Source organism: Arvicanthis niloticus, chromosome 9 (assembly GCF_011762505.2).
Source record: "Arvicanthis niloticus isolate mArvNil1 chromosome 9, mArvNil1.pat.X, whole genome shotgun sequence".
In the NCBI taxonomy this organism is placed as follows: Eukaryota; Metazoa; Chordata; class Mammalia; order Rodentia; family Muridae; genus Arvicanthis; species Arvicanthis niloticus.
This window is the reverse complement of record NC_047666.1, coordinates 18,572,991-18,590,016: the sequence shown is the minus strand read 5'-3', so window position 1 is coordinate 18,590,016 and position 17,026 is coordinate 18,572,991. Positions and strand designations below refer to the sequence as shown.

The following is a 17,026-nucleotide window of genomic DNA, read 5'->3' as shown; positions in this document are numbered from 1 at the left end:
TAGTGTACACATGTATACCTGAGTGTGGAGGCCAAAGGTTGACTCTGGGTGTCTTCCTCAATCATGTTTCATCTACTTTTAAATCTCTTTCTAAACCTGAAGCTCATTTATTTTGCAAGTATGACTAGCCAATGAGATTTAAAAATCCACCACCTTTCTCTGTCTTTCTGGACCCCCCACCCTCACAGCACTACAGGTGTTAACACCTCCACCCTCAGATTTTTAAGTGGGTGCTGGGATCTGAACACAGATCTCCATAGTTATACAACAGAAATTTTAATGAAAGCCAGGTCCCTTGCCTTTTTTTTTTTTGTTTTGTTTTGATTTTTAAGAATATTTTACTGTAGATTAGGATGACAGCAAACTGTGTAGCCAAGGATGACCTCAAACTCATAGCAATTGTCCTGCCTCAGCTTCTCAATTGATGAGAGGCTAGTCATTTCCTGCCTTCACATTGCTTTAGAGGGCAGTAATAAAATAAAAGTTGGCAGATGAAAGGGGTAAATCATTATATATACCCTTCAATCATTTTTGGTTACAGCATCACATGTTACCACTTTCCTGTAATTGGCCTGGGTAGTTAATTTCATAAATTAAGGAAAGAGACTCTAGTTTCACCTATGAGGAGGGCTGGGAAATAGGTCATCCTAGTTGTTGCACATCACTATGTTAAACTCTGAAAGGAAGCAAGAAGCAGGAAAAAATGTAGATAAGGAGGAGCTCAGGCAACTCCTGACCTGAGGAATGGTATTTGAGCTCTGAAGAAAAAGACAACCTTACTGCTAGAGTTGTAGGATAGATGATCCTAAAGTTTTTTCTTATTGTAATTTAAGACCCTTCTCTCTAAACTCTCTCACATGCACTATTTGATGTTCTATGCCTGAATTGTTTCCATTAATATGATGTGCTATAAGATGACAGAATTTTCTTGCATCTGAAGGTACTCTACTGTGAACATACCATACAAGGAAAATCACTGTTGCAGAAGTCTTGAGTTCTATCCCCAGCACCATGTCCACTGGTCCACTGGCTCACATGTCTGAAACTCCAGCTCCAGAGTCCCTAACACCTTTTTCTGGCCTCCACAGAAACATTATATATATATATATATATATATATATATATATATATATATATATACATATATATGTATATATGTATATATATGTATAATATCACATGCATAATTAAAATAAAATAAATCAAACTTTAAAATCTGTTTATCTATATCTTTTTAAATATGAGCAATGCTGAAAAAATGCCTAGGCTAAAGAAGTTCCATTTCATACTGATGTTTTCTCTGTGTGTTCATTCATCAAAGGTCTGCTGCATCACATGACACATCTATTTCTAGCTCTTTGAAGAAGCCCCATGCTTTACATGATGGCTGTAAAATTACCTTCCTATTAAGTACATACAAAGTTTCCCTTTTCTCTGCCTCCTCCGCAGCTCTTGTCTGTCAACTGCTATGAACAGTATTGGCAACAGGTGCAAGGAGAGGCCATGTAACACTTTTATTCTGCACATGCCTGACAATTAGTGATGTTAAGCTTTGTCTTTCAAATGCAGCTGTGTGCATTTATAAATCCTTTTGAGAGGTATCTATTCAGTTGCTTTCACATGCTTTTAATTGGGCTAATTCTTTTTATTTTTGAATTGTTTGTGCTCCTTGTACATTTTCTCTATGAGCCATTGGCCTTATATAAAAACTCTAGTTTCTCTTATTTTATAGAGTTGCTTTCCATTCTATTAACTGCTACACTGTTTTACATACACATTTTCACCTATTTTTAGTTTTGGGATTTATAATATAAACACAGCAATTCTCTTTTTGGTGTCCTCTCTCCACCCCCTGCAATATACCCCTTCCCATTCTCCTCCATATTCTAGGCCTCTTCTATTCACTAATCATTATTGCTGGTATATATGTGTATACACACACACACACACACACACACACACACTCACACACACACACATTCTAAATATAGCCTGTTCACTCTGTATTGTGTTACTTGTATGTAGGTTTTCAGGCAGACACTTTTTATTTTTGGCACAGTCACTTTTCTCTTGTTTGTTTCAGTCATTTTGGACTTAGATGAAAACTTATTTCTCAGACTAATATATTATTAAATTCTCACCATTTATTTCATCCTGATCTTGGTAATCCAATTAAGAATTTACTCTATTTTGAGTTAATTTTTATTTTACTTAGTTTTAAATATTATTTTTTGTTTATTTTGTGTATACATCTGTGTTGAAGGAGATGTATGTGTGCTGCATGTTTGTAGATTCAGGATTCTCTGTTAATATTATTTGGGTACTAAATTGAACTCCTGTCCTCAAGTTTGACAGCCAGAACCTTTACAAAAGGAGTCATCTCTCTGGTCTTTGAGTTAATTTTTATGTGCTATGATTTAAGTGTTCATATTTCTGCTTGTGGGTATCAAGTGAATATTAATATATGAAATATATATAAATATATGTATGTATATGTGTAATTTTTGTTCAATCACTTCTTGAAAACTGTGATCCTGTCATTTAATATTATTCTTTGTTTTGCATTTTCAAAGTTTTCAACTATATATTAATAGATAGCCTAACAACTGGATAGACTAGAAATCCAGGTCTATGGGGTTTAATTTGAGCCACAACTTTGTGGAAGTTCAGATGCATAAGCATTACTGAACTAGACTGGTTCCTGTAGCCATGAGATATAGCCTAGAGACAGAGCCATAAGGTGATGACAGAGAAAAGATGTGCAATTAACATTCCTAAAGTTTGTATCTGTGAGTCCTTGCCTGGTGGCTAGGTCCATAGCAGATGATAATGACAGACTCTAGCCTGAATATCCGGTAGGTGGGCATAGCAATTGACACCATGAGGCTTGATGGAGTCTGAATTAGATGGTTAAGGTTTAGTTGATTATATGGCTATCTTAACTTCCTGAACACATCCTTGGTGATCACGAAGGCCAGCTTAAAGCCAAAGCATGTAGCAGCTTCTGATGACCTAGGCCAAAAGAGCTAAAATGACATAAGGAGTGGGCCTGAGTGCTCACTACATTGATACTAACTAAAGGAATCACAGCACTGGGTTTAACTTGGTTATCTTACCCTACTATTACTTCTCTGAGGAGATGTGGAGGCTAATGTGGAGGCTAATTTTACCCTCCTTTGCCAAGCAAAGAAGGTGTGAGAGGATAGTATCTACATCTATTTATAAGAGAACATTCTAGAGTCCACAGTCACCATAGCACACCAGGTGGGACACATCAAACTCTAGTGAACATACAGATTTCTTTCCCAACCACTCTCCAACCCTCTGTCAAATCTTACCATGAGAGTAAAACACAAAATAAATACAAAAGGTTTTATTTATTACTTATCTGCAAGATTTCAAAGCAGGAACTATACTGAAAAGCCTGAAATAAAGGGAGAGAGATGGATGAAAGAAGGCAGAAAACCAGAATAATAAGTGTAATGCATGACTGTGAAGCAACCTCAGCTTTGCTGAGTGAATTCTTATATTTCATTGCTTGTCGTGGTGTGCTTCATGAAAAGCTCAGGATGTTGGTTGTCTACTGCTTGAACTTGCAGACAAAGGGTAATTACCCATCACAGTGATAGTCTCCCCACTTCAGAAACCCTAGAGAGAGAGAAAACACATTGGCTCTTGCAGTTATCATGGTGAAGCACCTTATAATCTGTATTAGGCTCAGAGCCTTTCATTCAGCTGCAACCATTCCTTAGGTAGACACATGAAAGTTGGAAGAACACAAATCTATTCTGTAGAGAAGAAGAGTGAATATACTGGACAAAGATTGCTCTTCTTCCATTTCTTACCCGAGGTTGCTGTCAGACTCCCACAGTGACCATGGTTGACAGTAGAGGAAGGATTCCCATCCCAGTTAAGATAATTCAGCACATCAGAGTTACTCCACTCCCATCCACCTCCATTGGGCTGTTGACCCTGTACAGTAGAGGTATGAAGAGAGCTTCTTGGAATTTGGTTCATTCCACCATGGTGTTGGAGAATGTCCCTTAAAAACCTTTTCACTTGGAAGTTCTGATTTACTATCTATCTCCTATAGTCTCCTCCTTGCCAATAATCACAAGAACTAGAGTAACAAGGTGCTTGCTACACAATGAGTAATGATACATTGCAGAATAACTTCTGGATCTCATGGTATCTTCTCAAAAAACAACAAAATTAGAAAGCAAAGAGATGGCTCAGCAGGTAAGAATATTTCCTGCTCCTATTGATTGGCTTCCAGCACCCATACAGAGGATTACAACCATCTATAACTCCAGCTTTAAGGGATCTGAAGCTCCTTTCTGACCTCTTCAAGAACCAAACAAGCACATGGTGCACACACATTTAGAGAAAACATAAAAATAAAATAAATAAATCTATATTTAATGAATAAATGTAAATCTTATTTTAATTTACAATGGTCTCAGAACTTTTTGTGAAGGTCACCAGGTAGCTTTCTTAAATAAAAGAAAAATGCAAAATCTGACAATAAGCAAATAAATTAAGCTAAATAGTAGGAACCTCCATAGAATTCAGCCCTTCACTCTGGTGTTGGGGAATGTCCCTTACCATAATGTCACCCAACAGGAGTAGTAGAACCTCTTTATATTATACACAGACAGGAGACAGAAAATTGTGCTTGGGAGACATTTAGATAAATCAAAGGAAAAAATAGAATCTCACCATTGTTGGATCATGGAGCCCAATCCAGATGTCTTGGAAGTTGTTCACTCTACCGTTCACCATGAAGGACACAAAGGAAGCCTCACCTCCACTAAGAATAGACACAAGGTGTCCTGAGGGTCTCTTTTGGCAGGCCAGCTGTGTGAGGAACAGAGAGAGAGAGAGAGAGAGAGAGAGAGAGAGAGAGAGAGAGAGAGAGAGAGACTGAGATGCCATTGTTCAATATGGTGGGGTAGAAATGCATGAGTAGAAAGATTACATAAAAGAAAGAACAGTTATTCTGACACACCCCACCCCCCAGAGAACCATGGGAATGTGAGGCCTCTTCTACTGTCACCAATTTGCACTTTATGCAAGCATCTTCAACTCCACCCTTTATCACTAACATCTGCTTGGAACCAGGATTTGGGTGTCATAACCAAGGCATAGCAATGGGAGTGATAAGCCTTGGAGCCCATTGGGCAGCTGGTACGTGGAAAAGGCACTTCCTGGGAATCATCACCTGGGAATAGAGAGATATAAAGAGAAGGATGGCATGAGATGGAGAATGCAAGCTGGATGGGAAGGTAAACTCAAGAGAATGTTTACAAAGGCCGGTCTTGTACAGTGGATGACTAGAAATAAGACAGTGATAGCCTCACTAAACTTTTCTTCTTGTGATCCTGTTGCTTAATTGTTTTTGCTTTCTTTGTGACAAAGTTTCTCTGTAACCCTGGATGTCCTGGAATTTACTATGCAGATGAAGTTGGCCTTGAACCCACAGATATCCTTCTGCATCTGCCTCCTGATTGCTGGTTTTCAAGGTATGTACCACTACACCTAACTAGGTGCCTCATTTTTTTTTAATGATTTTTCAGTGTGAAAAAGATTCTCCTTTAATTTTCACTTCCTAAACATGCCACTGTCTGTGACACTTCTTTCTTTTCAGGGTCTATTTGTATGCTTCATTAGTGACCCTCGTACTTCCCTTCTCCAACATACAAACTACCATTATTGAGAGCCTCCTGACAAAATGGAAACCCTCTTACTTCAGTGCTGATGGAAAACTGGTACTTTTCATTACCAGCAACATGGAAGAAGGCAAGAGGATGGATGAGCTGAAGATGATTTTCCAGTGTGGATACCCCTCACAATTACCACATGAGACTAATAAGAACATTCCTTTGTTCCTTGGCTTTTAAGACTCACAGATAATTCAGTACTAGAGCAGAGAATATTTACCTTGTACTTGAAATACAAACAGCAGGCAGGAGAGCAGCATCCAGAACATACCGTTGGGGGCCAGGTGAGACAGCATCTTTTCTACAAGAGAGCAGCAAACAGGGCACTAGAGAGAGTGTAGCCAAAGAGAACAAGCAAAGAGGGCCATCCCTCTCTTCACTTTTGCCTAGATCTTCAGGGATATACTAGTCATAGCCCCACCCCCCTATACTATGGTTTGGAATGAAATAAAGAATCCATCATTTCTTCTTGCCCAGAAAACCACTCAGGAAGTCTTTGCTAATTCACAGAGCCCTATTTTCTGTTAGGACTGAGACTTTCCTGTGTTTTCTCTCTCTCTCTCTCTCTCTCTCTCTCTCTCTCTCTCTCTCTCTCTCTCTCAATAATGTGAGAAATGATCCCTTGCAAGCCTCTCAGCATCCTTCAGCTCCCACTTACCTGTCATGCTGAGATCTGAGCTGGTTCTTTAGGACAAACCCTTTTATGATAGAGTTTGAAGGATGGGCATCAAAATGAATAAGTGAATACTTATGTAAGTCAGAGTAATGGGTACTGCTTGGCTTACATTCAGAGAGCTTCCCAGAAAAAAATTGCAGGACACTTCCTGGCAAAGACCCGGAAGTACCACACAAAAGAATATTTCCTGTTAGCAAATATACTCTGTCCTCGGGTGCAGGTTATATTTGAAATTCTGCAATTAATTGTAAAATGGAGACATTTAAAATATTTTCTACTTCACAAGCACGATTACTTTGGAACATGTGATCGTATTTCTATACATGAATCATTGAAATTTCTTTGACTGCTCAATTTTTTAAATCCATGAATGTTCTGACTTACAACACAACTGAACAACATTTTGTCTTAGACATTGGAACCACTGAGTTTCAATTTTTAAACTTCCCACACACAGACTGTGAAAAGATGTTTTAAAATGCAGGTCTTTACTTCAGTTCTTTATTCCATGGGGTTGTGAAGTTTAAGGGCATTTAGAAAAATAATGTCTTCTGCCAATTGCAAATGCATAGATGTAATTGTCACAGCTGATGATACTGACCCAATTAACACTAAAGAATTACATTTTTTAGCCATCCTTTCTTTGTCTATGGGTACAAATGTCAACACAGAGACTTAAGCTAATAACATTTAGTATATATAGTATAGAAATTAGGAGGCTGAAGAGATGGGTCAACAAGTAATAGCACATAGTATTCTTCCAGAGGACTGTTTTCATTTTTAGCATCCAAATCAGGCAGTTAATAACCATCTATAACCAGATCCAGAAGGTATGATGCCCTCTTTCAGTCTTCTTGAGCACCTAAATGAACATGTATATACTCTCAAAATGACATTGGCTCTGCCAATCTTCCAAGCTGTCTCCGCAAGGCTGGGTATTGCCCAGACCACCCTTCTATCCATTTGGGCCCAGTAAGAAAATGAGACTCTAATGCTTAAAGATTAATCAAAGGCTTTATATGTTTGGTAATGGTCGATAGCAATATGCCTATACAAAGAGAGTTTCCCAATTAGCTAACTCTAAATAAATGTTGTTACCTGCGACTGCTCTCCATACCTGTGTAGCTCTCCATGGTTCCTACATCTCTGTTCTTTCTAGCTCCTCCTCTTCCTTTTCCTCTTCCTCTCCTTACTCCTCCCACCTTAGCTCCTCCTACAATAACACACATTCACATACACATATATACAGACACGTGTATGGGCATATTTAAAATAACAATTTAAAAAAAAATCAGAATCATTCTTCTGAAAGACCTTTGGAATCCCTATGAATATGTGATCATTGGAAGTGGATCATGGAATTGGAACAGCTCTGATGGAAGAGTAACCTGGCTATTGCTGCAGAACTCTGCTACTGTGTGACTTTGTCTTAAGTCTCAGGAAAGACAAAGAACAGCCACCTCTGACTAAACCAAGTATGCTATTCTGAAGTACAATTTAGAGCTGAATACACACCAGCAAACTCTTTCTCAGGGTTCATACATGAAGGAAGCAAAGAATCAAATATATTCAGTTTCTTAAAATCCTGGAAACAATGTTATCTCACTGGTTGCTTTAGACTTTATGTCCTGCTAACAAAAAGTTGAAGCAGCCATTGAACTGGTAATTCTACTTTGAATTATATATTTATTCTCTACCACTCCACAAATCAAGTTTTAACACACAAAATTCAGCACCTATGACATACCTAAAATTTTATTAGCTAGGCACAAAACTGCTCATATACTTACAGAAGTCACTTAGTTCTTCAAAACAACTGAAGATGCATTCTTGGTTTTATACAACTATACACATTTCTTTAAAAACTGAGCATTTAAATGTTTATAAACTGTGATTATTTTTATAAAATTGCATAATCGGTATCATGAGATTGCCTGTGATTACTTAAGTTTGCCAGAACTTGACACCTGGTAGAGAGTAGCAGTTTTCAAACATGATCAGCATCTGAGAAAAGGAACAACATGTGTGGCAGTTCTCACTCTCTGCCGTAAGTAGTCCTCTATTCTTACTGGAAAATTTTTCTAACTCTTGCCAAGCACTACCCACCACAGAGAGTCACATGAGCTGTCATTTATTCACTCGGATGGCCCTCCCTCAGATCTTGCTTTAAAAGTGAAGTCACCTTTGTTCTGTCAAACCACCAAAGATCTCTGTAAATACAGGTAAGCGGAGCTAAGAGATAATGAAAGGCTGACAGGTATTTGCCTCCCACACTGCAGTAGGAGATGTAGAGCTGTCTCTGACCTCACAAGGCAAATCTGTAAAACTAAGAAGAATTAGGAGCTGAAGAGTGAACATGTCTCTTCCATTTTGCTCTGGAACCAGAGAAAACGGGAATTAGACCCAAATTATATATTGTTTGTAGAGCTACATAAACAGAAATGAAAGTGGTTGTGATCTCTTTTTATGTCACCTCTGACCACACTCTTCAGCCCCCTATTCCTTCTACCTCACAGCTATCATCGTGCCTTGCATGGCCCTCCATAGCATGTCCTGGATGGTGCTGTCTTGCCTGATGCAACTTTCTTGGGTACAAGGTAAAGTTGTTCTGTGTATAGCACTGGATTCCCCATGAATGTTAAGATACAAGGAGAAAGAAGGACTCTGGAGAGTCTCATGTGTTAGGTATGAGGAGTATCCACACAGGAAAATCTTCCACATCCGTTATTCCTCTGGATCATTGGAAAAGGGGGGATATACCAGAGTGCTTCATTGTTATAGAATGAAAGTTTCCCTATGTTTTCAGCAAACTCTACTTATGTTGGAGGGTTGAAAAAGGAAAGCTTAAAGGTCAGTAATGAACTCTAAAAAAGGAGATAGAGGACAGAAGATAAAGCCCACCATCTGTTATCCCAGGAAAGGGAGAATAAATGACTACGAAGACAGGGTAAAATAAAGAAGTCATGTTTCTCCACAATAAAATGTCTTGTGTGTTTACTTTGTTGTTCTTTGTTTTCTTTTGTTTTCTTTCCCTTTCCTTTCCCCACTTGCTCTAGCCCCACTTTCTCTGGCTCAAAAGTTTTTTTTTTATTTACTTATTATATGTAAGTACACTGTAGCTGTCTTCAGACACCGCATAAGAGGCCATCAGATCTCATTACGAATGGCTTTGAGACACCATGTGGTTCCTGGAATTTGAACTCATGACCCCTGGACGAGCAGTCAATGCTCTTAACCACTGAGCCATCTCACCAGCCTGTAAAATGTCTTGTCAAATTAAGAACATAATGCTCAGCATAAAATGTCTTGTTAAATTAAGAATCTAATGTTGGGCTTATGATATTTCAGCCAGTGAAGAACTTGCTAAGCAAGCATGAGAAGCCAAGTTAAATGCCTAGAACCCATTTAAATTAAACTTGACATGGTGGCAGGTGGTCTTAATCCAAATGCTGGGGAGGAGAGGAGAGGAATTTCTATGGAGATCACTGGATGTCCAGTCTCGCAAAAATCTATAAACAGGGCTAAGCCAGTGAGAAACCCACTATTAAAAGTCCAATATAGAGACCAAGAAATGACCTCTAACATCATGTCCACATACTCATGTACAGCCCAGCATATATACACCCCCAGCACACACACATAGACAAAATCAACAACGAGGAAAGTACTAAGAATGAGCATTCAGTATTACAGTCATCATTTCAAATAAGGCTTCAGAATCATTTTTTATGTTGACCCCCTTCTCTACACTCCACTCTCCTATTCACTCCATCACTATTTATATCCCCCTCTAAGCCAGGCAGCTTAAAAGGAACTGTCTTCTCTATGCATCAGTTGCCCCCAAGAATCCCAAGCCTATGACTCCTATTGCTATTTACTGATTCTGAAACCACAGACCTGGACTAATGCAGAAGTAAGTGCCAACAGGCAGAGTTGGGAGCAATCGAAGAAAGTACTTATGGGTCAAAGGGGAGTGTTGGATTTCTGTCACTGTGGTATAGCTGAGTGAGAGGTACACAATCCCTCCCAAATTATCTACCGTTTTCTAGTAAGGTTTCAATCTTCCTCTCATTCTGTTCTTCATACAGCTTGATTGCCAGAAGCATTTCGCAGGATACCTGCCATTTCTGCTCAGTTATGGTGAACTTATCTTTGTGTCCTCCCTGGTGAAAAACAGTTTAACCACCTCCCCAGACATCTGGATTGGACTCCATGGTCTCTCACATGTGTGGTCCTATCTTTGCCTTGATTGTTCCCCTTGGTGCCTTTTGTCCCTGTGGAAGAGTACCAAGGACTCCCCCTAATGAACCAAATGGGCCTTAGATCCTCAGAACTGGGAAGCATTAGATCAGGGGAAGTACCAGCTGAAGAGCTGAGCTTTGTAGATGTCTGAGACTTCACACAAAGTTCATATGCCTGGTTTTTGACTCTTGTTAAATTCTTATTGTAAGATTGGATGACTTTTTCATCAGCCTCAGGGAGTCTGCACACAGAATTGTCAGGAAATGCTGGACAAGGAAAAGTTCCACATTTGTAATTTCTTTAGAGAATAGATTTTGTCCACACATTTCTGAAGAACTCTCATATGGAGCACCAGTTTTGCTTATAAAGAAGAGACAGATACATTTCAGTAACCCTAATTTCAACCTGTAGGTTCTGTAGTTTGTAAAGAGGATTGATAGATTCTCGAATATTATTCTACCCCAAAGCAACTATGTATGATCATAACAAGTTTGAGGATACTAGGCAGGGAATCAGGGGTTTCAGTGAAGATGTCGTGCATAGTGTTAATGAACCTTTGCTTCACACTGCTTACTACTTACAGGGGACAATGCCTAATGAAACTGGATGGAGGTGGAGCAGCTCTGACTTCTGACCTACTATAACTGGGAGAGGAAGCCCTCTGTGTCTGCAGACTGCAGCTATTGTGCAGCTTTGTCTCAGGCCTCAGGTAAGATAGAGAAAAGCCTTCTCTAGCTAAACCCATCTTCCCACATCCAGGTTGACCTCCAGGGTACAGCCCTGAGCTGGCAAATACAGTATAGACCAGTGATCAGCCATTTCATATGGTTCCTTCTGTGTCTCCTTCCCTTGAAGATGCAAAAATGATGAGTATGCAGAAGAGATGTCTAAGTCCAGAGCAGAGGATTGGATTATCCTTTCTTTACAATCACAAATATACCAGACCCATCCCCTTCACCTCTTGTCTCTCTGCAGGTTTTCAGAGGTGGAGAGATTATTATTGTGACACAATATTTTTCTATGTCTGCAAATTCAAGGGTTAGGGCAGTTCTGATTTCAACTACCTAAAAATATTCTGAAGCTCACATAGACAAAGGAGCAAGTATGTTGGCTCACCCAGAAAGAGCATGTCCTTCCCACACTCCCACACCAATTTCTCATCTTATCTCTGCTGTGCTTCTATCAGTACATTCTTTGGGGACTGTGGCCTAAGGATTCAGAGAACAATAATAAAATGTAGTCAAAACTTTGTGATATTGTGCTCCCTTTGTACAATAAGGCCTGAAGTCATGCATAGTAGTTACTGAAGGATCCTCTGTAAAATGCTAAGAGAAATCCCAGTTCTAACCATTGTTCTATGAAACAGTGTCTAATGATGCATCTACTGGCATACTATAATGAATTTGTGCACAGCGATTGTTAAAGATAATGCAAACAGATGAATACATTGCCCTCACTTCACACTGATTCTCGGTACATGCCCTACATTTTGGGACACATAGAGTCTGATGTTACTTAAGCCATTCTCCGCAAATATCATCTTTGAAGCATAACTTTTAGCAAAATGCAATCTACTTGAACAATCAACCTGTTATAAATTATTATTTAAACAATTACTTTCATATAAATACCATGAGGATACAGATAAATAGTTTTGAAACTTCTTTTTAGATTTTATTATATATATATATATATATATATATATATATATATATATATATATATATATATATGGCAAGTATAGACCAGAAGAGTGCATCAGATATCATTACAACATGGTGGTTGTGAGCCACCATGTGGTTGCTGGAAATTGAACTCAGGACCTTTAGAAGAATAGTCAGCACTCTTTAACTTCTGAGTCATCTCTCTAGCCCAGTTTTGAACCTTCTTAAAACCAGAAAAAAATCTCAAAATTTAAATGAAAAAAAAAATGGTGTCAGGAGAAAGGTAAAGAATCAAAGAAATACAAAGATTATAATAGTGATAAAGAGTTCATCCTACACTGGCTGGTCCATCAAAGCTGCACTCACACAAGAAATTCTGCACATCAAGGAGCTACTGTAAATATAAATTCCTTATAGATTCTCTTCATGTTTTGTGTTTAACACTCCCAGGGCAGGTATCATAAAAGACGGCTTTGTTGAGTGTACCAAAGTCACAGATTTCACCAAATCACAAAACAATGATCAGGTTTTTAGCAATCTTTCCTCCATAATCCTGATATTTCTACATTTGGCTCCAATCCAAAATTAAGTAACACTAATCAGCCCTTTAGACTGGGAAAATCAGACTACCAGACTATTAATCTTAGAGTAAACACCTTCTATTTTCTTGTCAATTGTAGTTTGCGTTCTTCCCACATACAATTCCTGGTTGATTTGTGTCTATCTTTCCCTAGTCAAAATGACTCTCAAGAAGCCACATTCTACATCAATGCAGTGATCTAGTCAGATATAATCATAGCATTCAACCCAGGAGCTCTGAACTCAGATAATGTCACCCCTTCTTAGGCTGTCTTCCTGTTCAACACCCTACGAATATGTAGCTGAGGGTAAAGATGTTGTCTAGTGTCAGATCATCTCCATGATCACTTTAGATTATTTCTGAATTTGCTGATTCCTGGGAAGCTCAGGCTCACAGTGGCTGTCCCTGTCTCACCTTTAGTCAGAGTTCTAGAAACATTCCTACACCTGTTATAAAATATCCTGAAAAAAAAAATCAGCATTAGTGAGAAGAAACTTATTTCAGCTATGTTCCTAGTTAGAGTCCATCACTGGGATGAAGTCATAGTAGCAATAGCTGGAGATAGCTAGTTGTCAAGAGCAGAAAGAAGTTAATATGTCCCTCCTGACTTGCCCACTGGATTGTGCTCAGCTTAAAAGTTCAGGTGCACTTGCTTAAGGAGTGATGCCAACTGAAATGGGCTGGGTCTTAACGTATCAATTAACCAGCAAGACAATCTCCTACAGATGCTCCCACAGGCCAACCTGAGGTAGCCAATTCCTCATAGAGACTTTCTTCACACTTGATTCCACACCATGGCACATTAATAACATAACTAACCATTAAAGGAAGACCCAGTCCCTCATTTCATTCTTCCTTGTTGCTATCTGCTTATTCTTGGGTCTCTGTTTCTTCCACAAGTTCACTGGAATGAACTCTCAATTTCTTTAAGTCTCATTCTATCTACTGATAAATCTAGTCTCAATAAGCACTTCTCATTTTAGTTCTGCTTTGTGGAGGGCTAACTGGAGGCATATATATATATATATATATATATATATATATATATATATATATATATATATATATATGCCAGTAGTCGGATGCCTCCAGTTAGCCCTCCACAAAGCAGAACTAAAATATATATATATATATTTTATATATATATATATCACCACAATTACCTAGGTTATAGTCTGGTCCACAAATTGTGCCATATCTGTGTCTGGCTTTGATGATCATGATATATACCTGAGCTATTAAGCAAAGTATAATATGTTCTCATGGTTGTACACAAAATATTACTTGGAATATGGAATAAAGAGGTTTTTATAATAGTTATACTAATTTCCATTGGTCTAACTGTATGATGAACCTGTTGGAAATTTAAAAACCTGTGCTTCTATACTGCAAGAATACACATTACATGCATTTATAACACAAACAGTGATAATATTAATAATGGAATACAAAAATTCAAAGTGTGACTGAAGATTTATTATAGCTTTCTGAGACTTGAGGCCACAATCTATACAAAAATGGGCTAAAGAAAGACCTGAAATGAGGAGATTAGGGCTCTGATGTGGACTATCGATAGAACATGCATTTTCTAGGTGACTCTTCACATTTTTTTCTCTTGTCCATGATGCTCTTCAGGACAAATTCAGGCTGTTTGCCTTCTGATAAATTTAAACTGTAAATTTGCAGACATAGGGCAACTTCACTTCACATGTCATATCTCTCCATTTTTAGAAATCCTGTGAAGAAAAGGAGATTAAGTAATTGAGGACCATGAATATTGATAACCTTAAAGAAGGAACATCTCAATAGGTGGCCTCAATTTGAAAGTCTGTCCCTCATGCTCACCAGTGTTAGAATCTAGTGGAAGAAGATACCCAGGAAGCCAAGAAAGAAGATAAGAGAGTAAGAACTCAGACCATTTCCTAGCTCACAGTTACACAGGGATGTGAGAAGTGCTTGCATTTAGGCAGCATGGCTCTTCTTCTTCTTACCAGAAGCTCTTGACACGCTGCCACAGAAACCACGATCTAAGGCAGTAGACTGGTTCTTCTCCCAGTTAAAGTAATTCATTACGTCATTATTACTCCACTTCCATCAGCCTCCACTGGATTCTCCACCCTAGTGAGGCGGTATGCAGATAAAAGGAAGGATCCAAAGCTCTGCATGTGTGAAATCATCAATGAAACCCTGCATCCCCTCCCAGCCTCCCAGAACTCATTTGATCATATTCAGCTTTCAAAAGCACATCAATAAAAAATTATTGTTGTATTTACTTCATAAGCCAGGAAACTACTGATGAAATTAGTACCCCCTGAATTTTTTTCAAAATATAAATAGTGCTAAATCAATAATTTACTTTAAAATGGAATGGAGGTGGTTATTCTATTAAGAGAAAATATAGACTGTCTCTTTATTTTGTGTCTTTTATGTGCATGTGCTTCCTGAAACTGAATCACAATGATTCTGAATCCTCCTATATCCCTCTGTAAAAGTCAACAACAGGCACAAGAACTTCATCTGAAATCTAAGATCCTCATAGAGCTCAGCTCTACAATGGCTCCTAATGGTTTCCCTAATCCTAATGTCATCTAGTGTCTGATCTCTGTCTTTTAGGATTCTTTCATGTGAGGCCCTGTCAGTGTATGCCTATATGATAATAACACTTCAGTGAAAACAAAGAAGACGGAACCTACCAGAGTGGGGTCATGGAGCCCATTCCATTTATATTGATAGCAGTTCCCCATGCTCTTCACCATGGAGAAGAGAAATGAAGCTTCAGCTTCATTGAACACAGACACCAGGTGTCCTTTGGGCCTCTTCTGGCAGGCCAACTATATGGGGACCAAAAAGAAAAGGAAATTTAGACTTCAGTGAAAGGCATAGATAGGCACAAGGACAGGTTATCTTAAAAGTCAGGGACTTGTCTCAGACATAAGAAACAAGCTAGAATGGAATCTATCAATCCCCCATGATCCACATGTACCTTCTCCTTTCCAGAACTTACTTCTGCATCAAGCCAGGACTGTGGTGTCTGAAATAATGCATAGCAGTAGGATCTATAAGCCCATGAGCCTTGGGGACAAGTATTGTATAGGGAGCACATATTCACCAGGGAGTCTAGAGCTGGGGTAGAGTAAAATAAACAGAACAATGGGTGAGATGAAAAATAAGATTAAGGAGTATGTCAAAATAGGGGATACATTCGTAGTTTATCTTTTGGAACAAAATAAATATTGAGCCTTCCCATAGTCTTTGAAATATTTTTGTGATGAACAAACATAGTAAATGGTGCAGCATCATTTTTTTTCTTCTTTCCAATACATAGCCCATAACTCCACCTATTTTGGGCAGTGAGGCTTAACCTCAGTTGTCCATCTTTCTTATCCCATAGAATTCATTATTAATGATTGTATTTCCCCTTTTAATCTTAGCAGCATAAATTATAGCATCCTGTAAAAAAAAAGTCCTGTCATTTCACAGACTACTATGAAATCTCCAACAATCAAACACTTGGAGGAAGGCAAGATGGTGGAGCAGTTGCATTCAGGGTTTGTGTGTGTGTGTGTGTGTGTGTGTGTGTGTGTGTTCCTCCTAGTTACCTACCACATGAGACTTTCCTGGGCTCTTTGACTCTAAACACTCACAGAAATCTTAGTGCCACATGTAGAAAGGTCTTACCTTGCACCTGAGATAGGAGCGTCAGGTAGGAGAGCAACATACAGCACAGGAAGGGGAGGACCATGTGATGTTGCATCTTGTCTGTGATGAAGGAACAATCAGAGTCACTCCAAGTAGTGCAGTTAGAGAGGACATTTAAAGGGAACCATCCCGGCCCTTCCTTGATTAACTCTCTAATGACACTTATTCTGCCTTTCTCCTATGACCCAGGAATGAAATGGATATCTATTTGGTTTTTCCTTCCCCTGAGATCTTAGATAGCCCAAGGCACCAGGCACTGCATTATCCAAGAAAACAGACACCTTTTCCTTTGTGTGTGTGATGAACACATGTCTATATCTCCTCATCCTTCAGCCACCCTCCCCCACCTGTCTTGCAGATCTGGATGGTTTGTCAGGACAATGATGGATGTGTTTCTATAACGCTATTTGAGAGAAGGGCATCATAGTAAAGAACCAGAATGCTT

At 38.8% G+C, this 17,026-nt stretch overlaps 1 protein-coding gene and 2 pseudogenes across 2 annotated transcripts; 1 reads left to right on the top strand and 2 right to left on the bottom strand.

Moving 5' to 3' along the window:
- Positions 1–3,610: 3,610 nt before the first annotated feature.
- On the bottom strand, positions 3,611–6,016 carry LOC117715245 (regenerating islet-derived protein 3-alpha). 2 transcript variants are annotated; one of them, XM_034511960.1, is made up of 5 exons: positions 5,941–6,016; positions 5,106–5,221; positions 4,720–4,857; positions 3,846–3,972; positions 3,611–3,648 (listed from the first exon to the last, which is right to left on the bottom strand). In XM_034511960.1, the coding sequence occupies exons 1-5, from the start codon at positions 6,014–6,016 to the stop codon at positions 3,611–3,613; spliced, it is 495 nt and encodes a 164-aa protein (XP_034367851.1). The 2 variants fall into 2 exon arrangements, with proteins under 2 accessions (XP_034367851.1, XP_034367853.1); XM_034511962.1 differs by lacking the exon at positions 4,720–4,857.
- A 2,913-nt stretch (positions 6,017–8,929) lies between these two features.
- LOC117715673 (pancreatic beta cell growth factor-like) lies at positions 8,930–11,681 on the top strand (annotated as a pseudogene).
- A 2,868-nt stretch (positions 11,682–14,549) lies between these two features.
- On the bottom strand, positions 14,550–16,636 carry LOC117715672 (regenerating islet-derived protein 3-beta-like; annotated as a pseudogene).
- Positions 16,637–17,026: the final 390 nt, after the last annotated feature.

Coding starts and splice junctions, on each gene's coding strand:
- LOC117715245 (XM_034511960.1), bottom strand. CDS start 6,016: ATGCTGTCTCACCTGGCCCCCAACGGTATGTTCTGGATGCTGCTCTCC. Junction 5,222..5,940: donor GTTTGTATTTCAAGTACAAG/GTAAATATTCTC, acceptor CTCTATTCCCAG/GTGATGATTCCCAGGAAGTG. Junction 3,973..4,719: donor GGCTCCATGATCCAACAATG/GTGAGATTCTAT, acceptor TCTACTGTACAG/GGTCAACAGCCCAATGGAGG.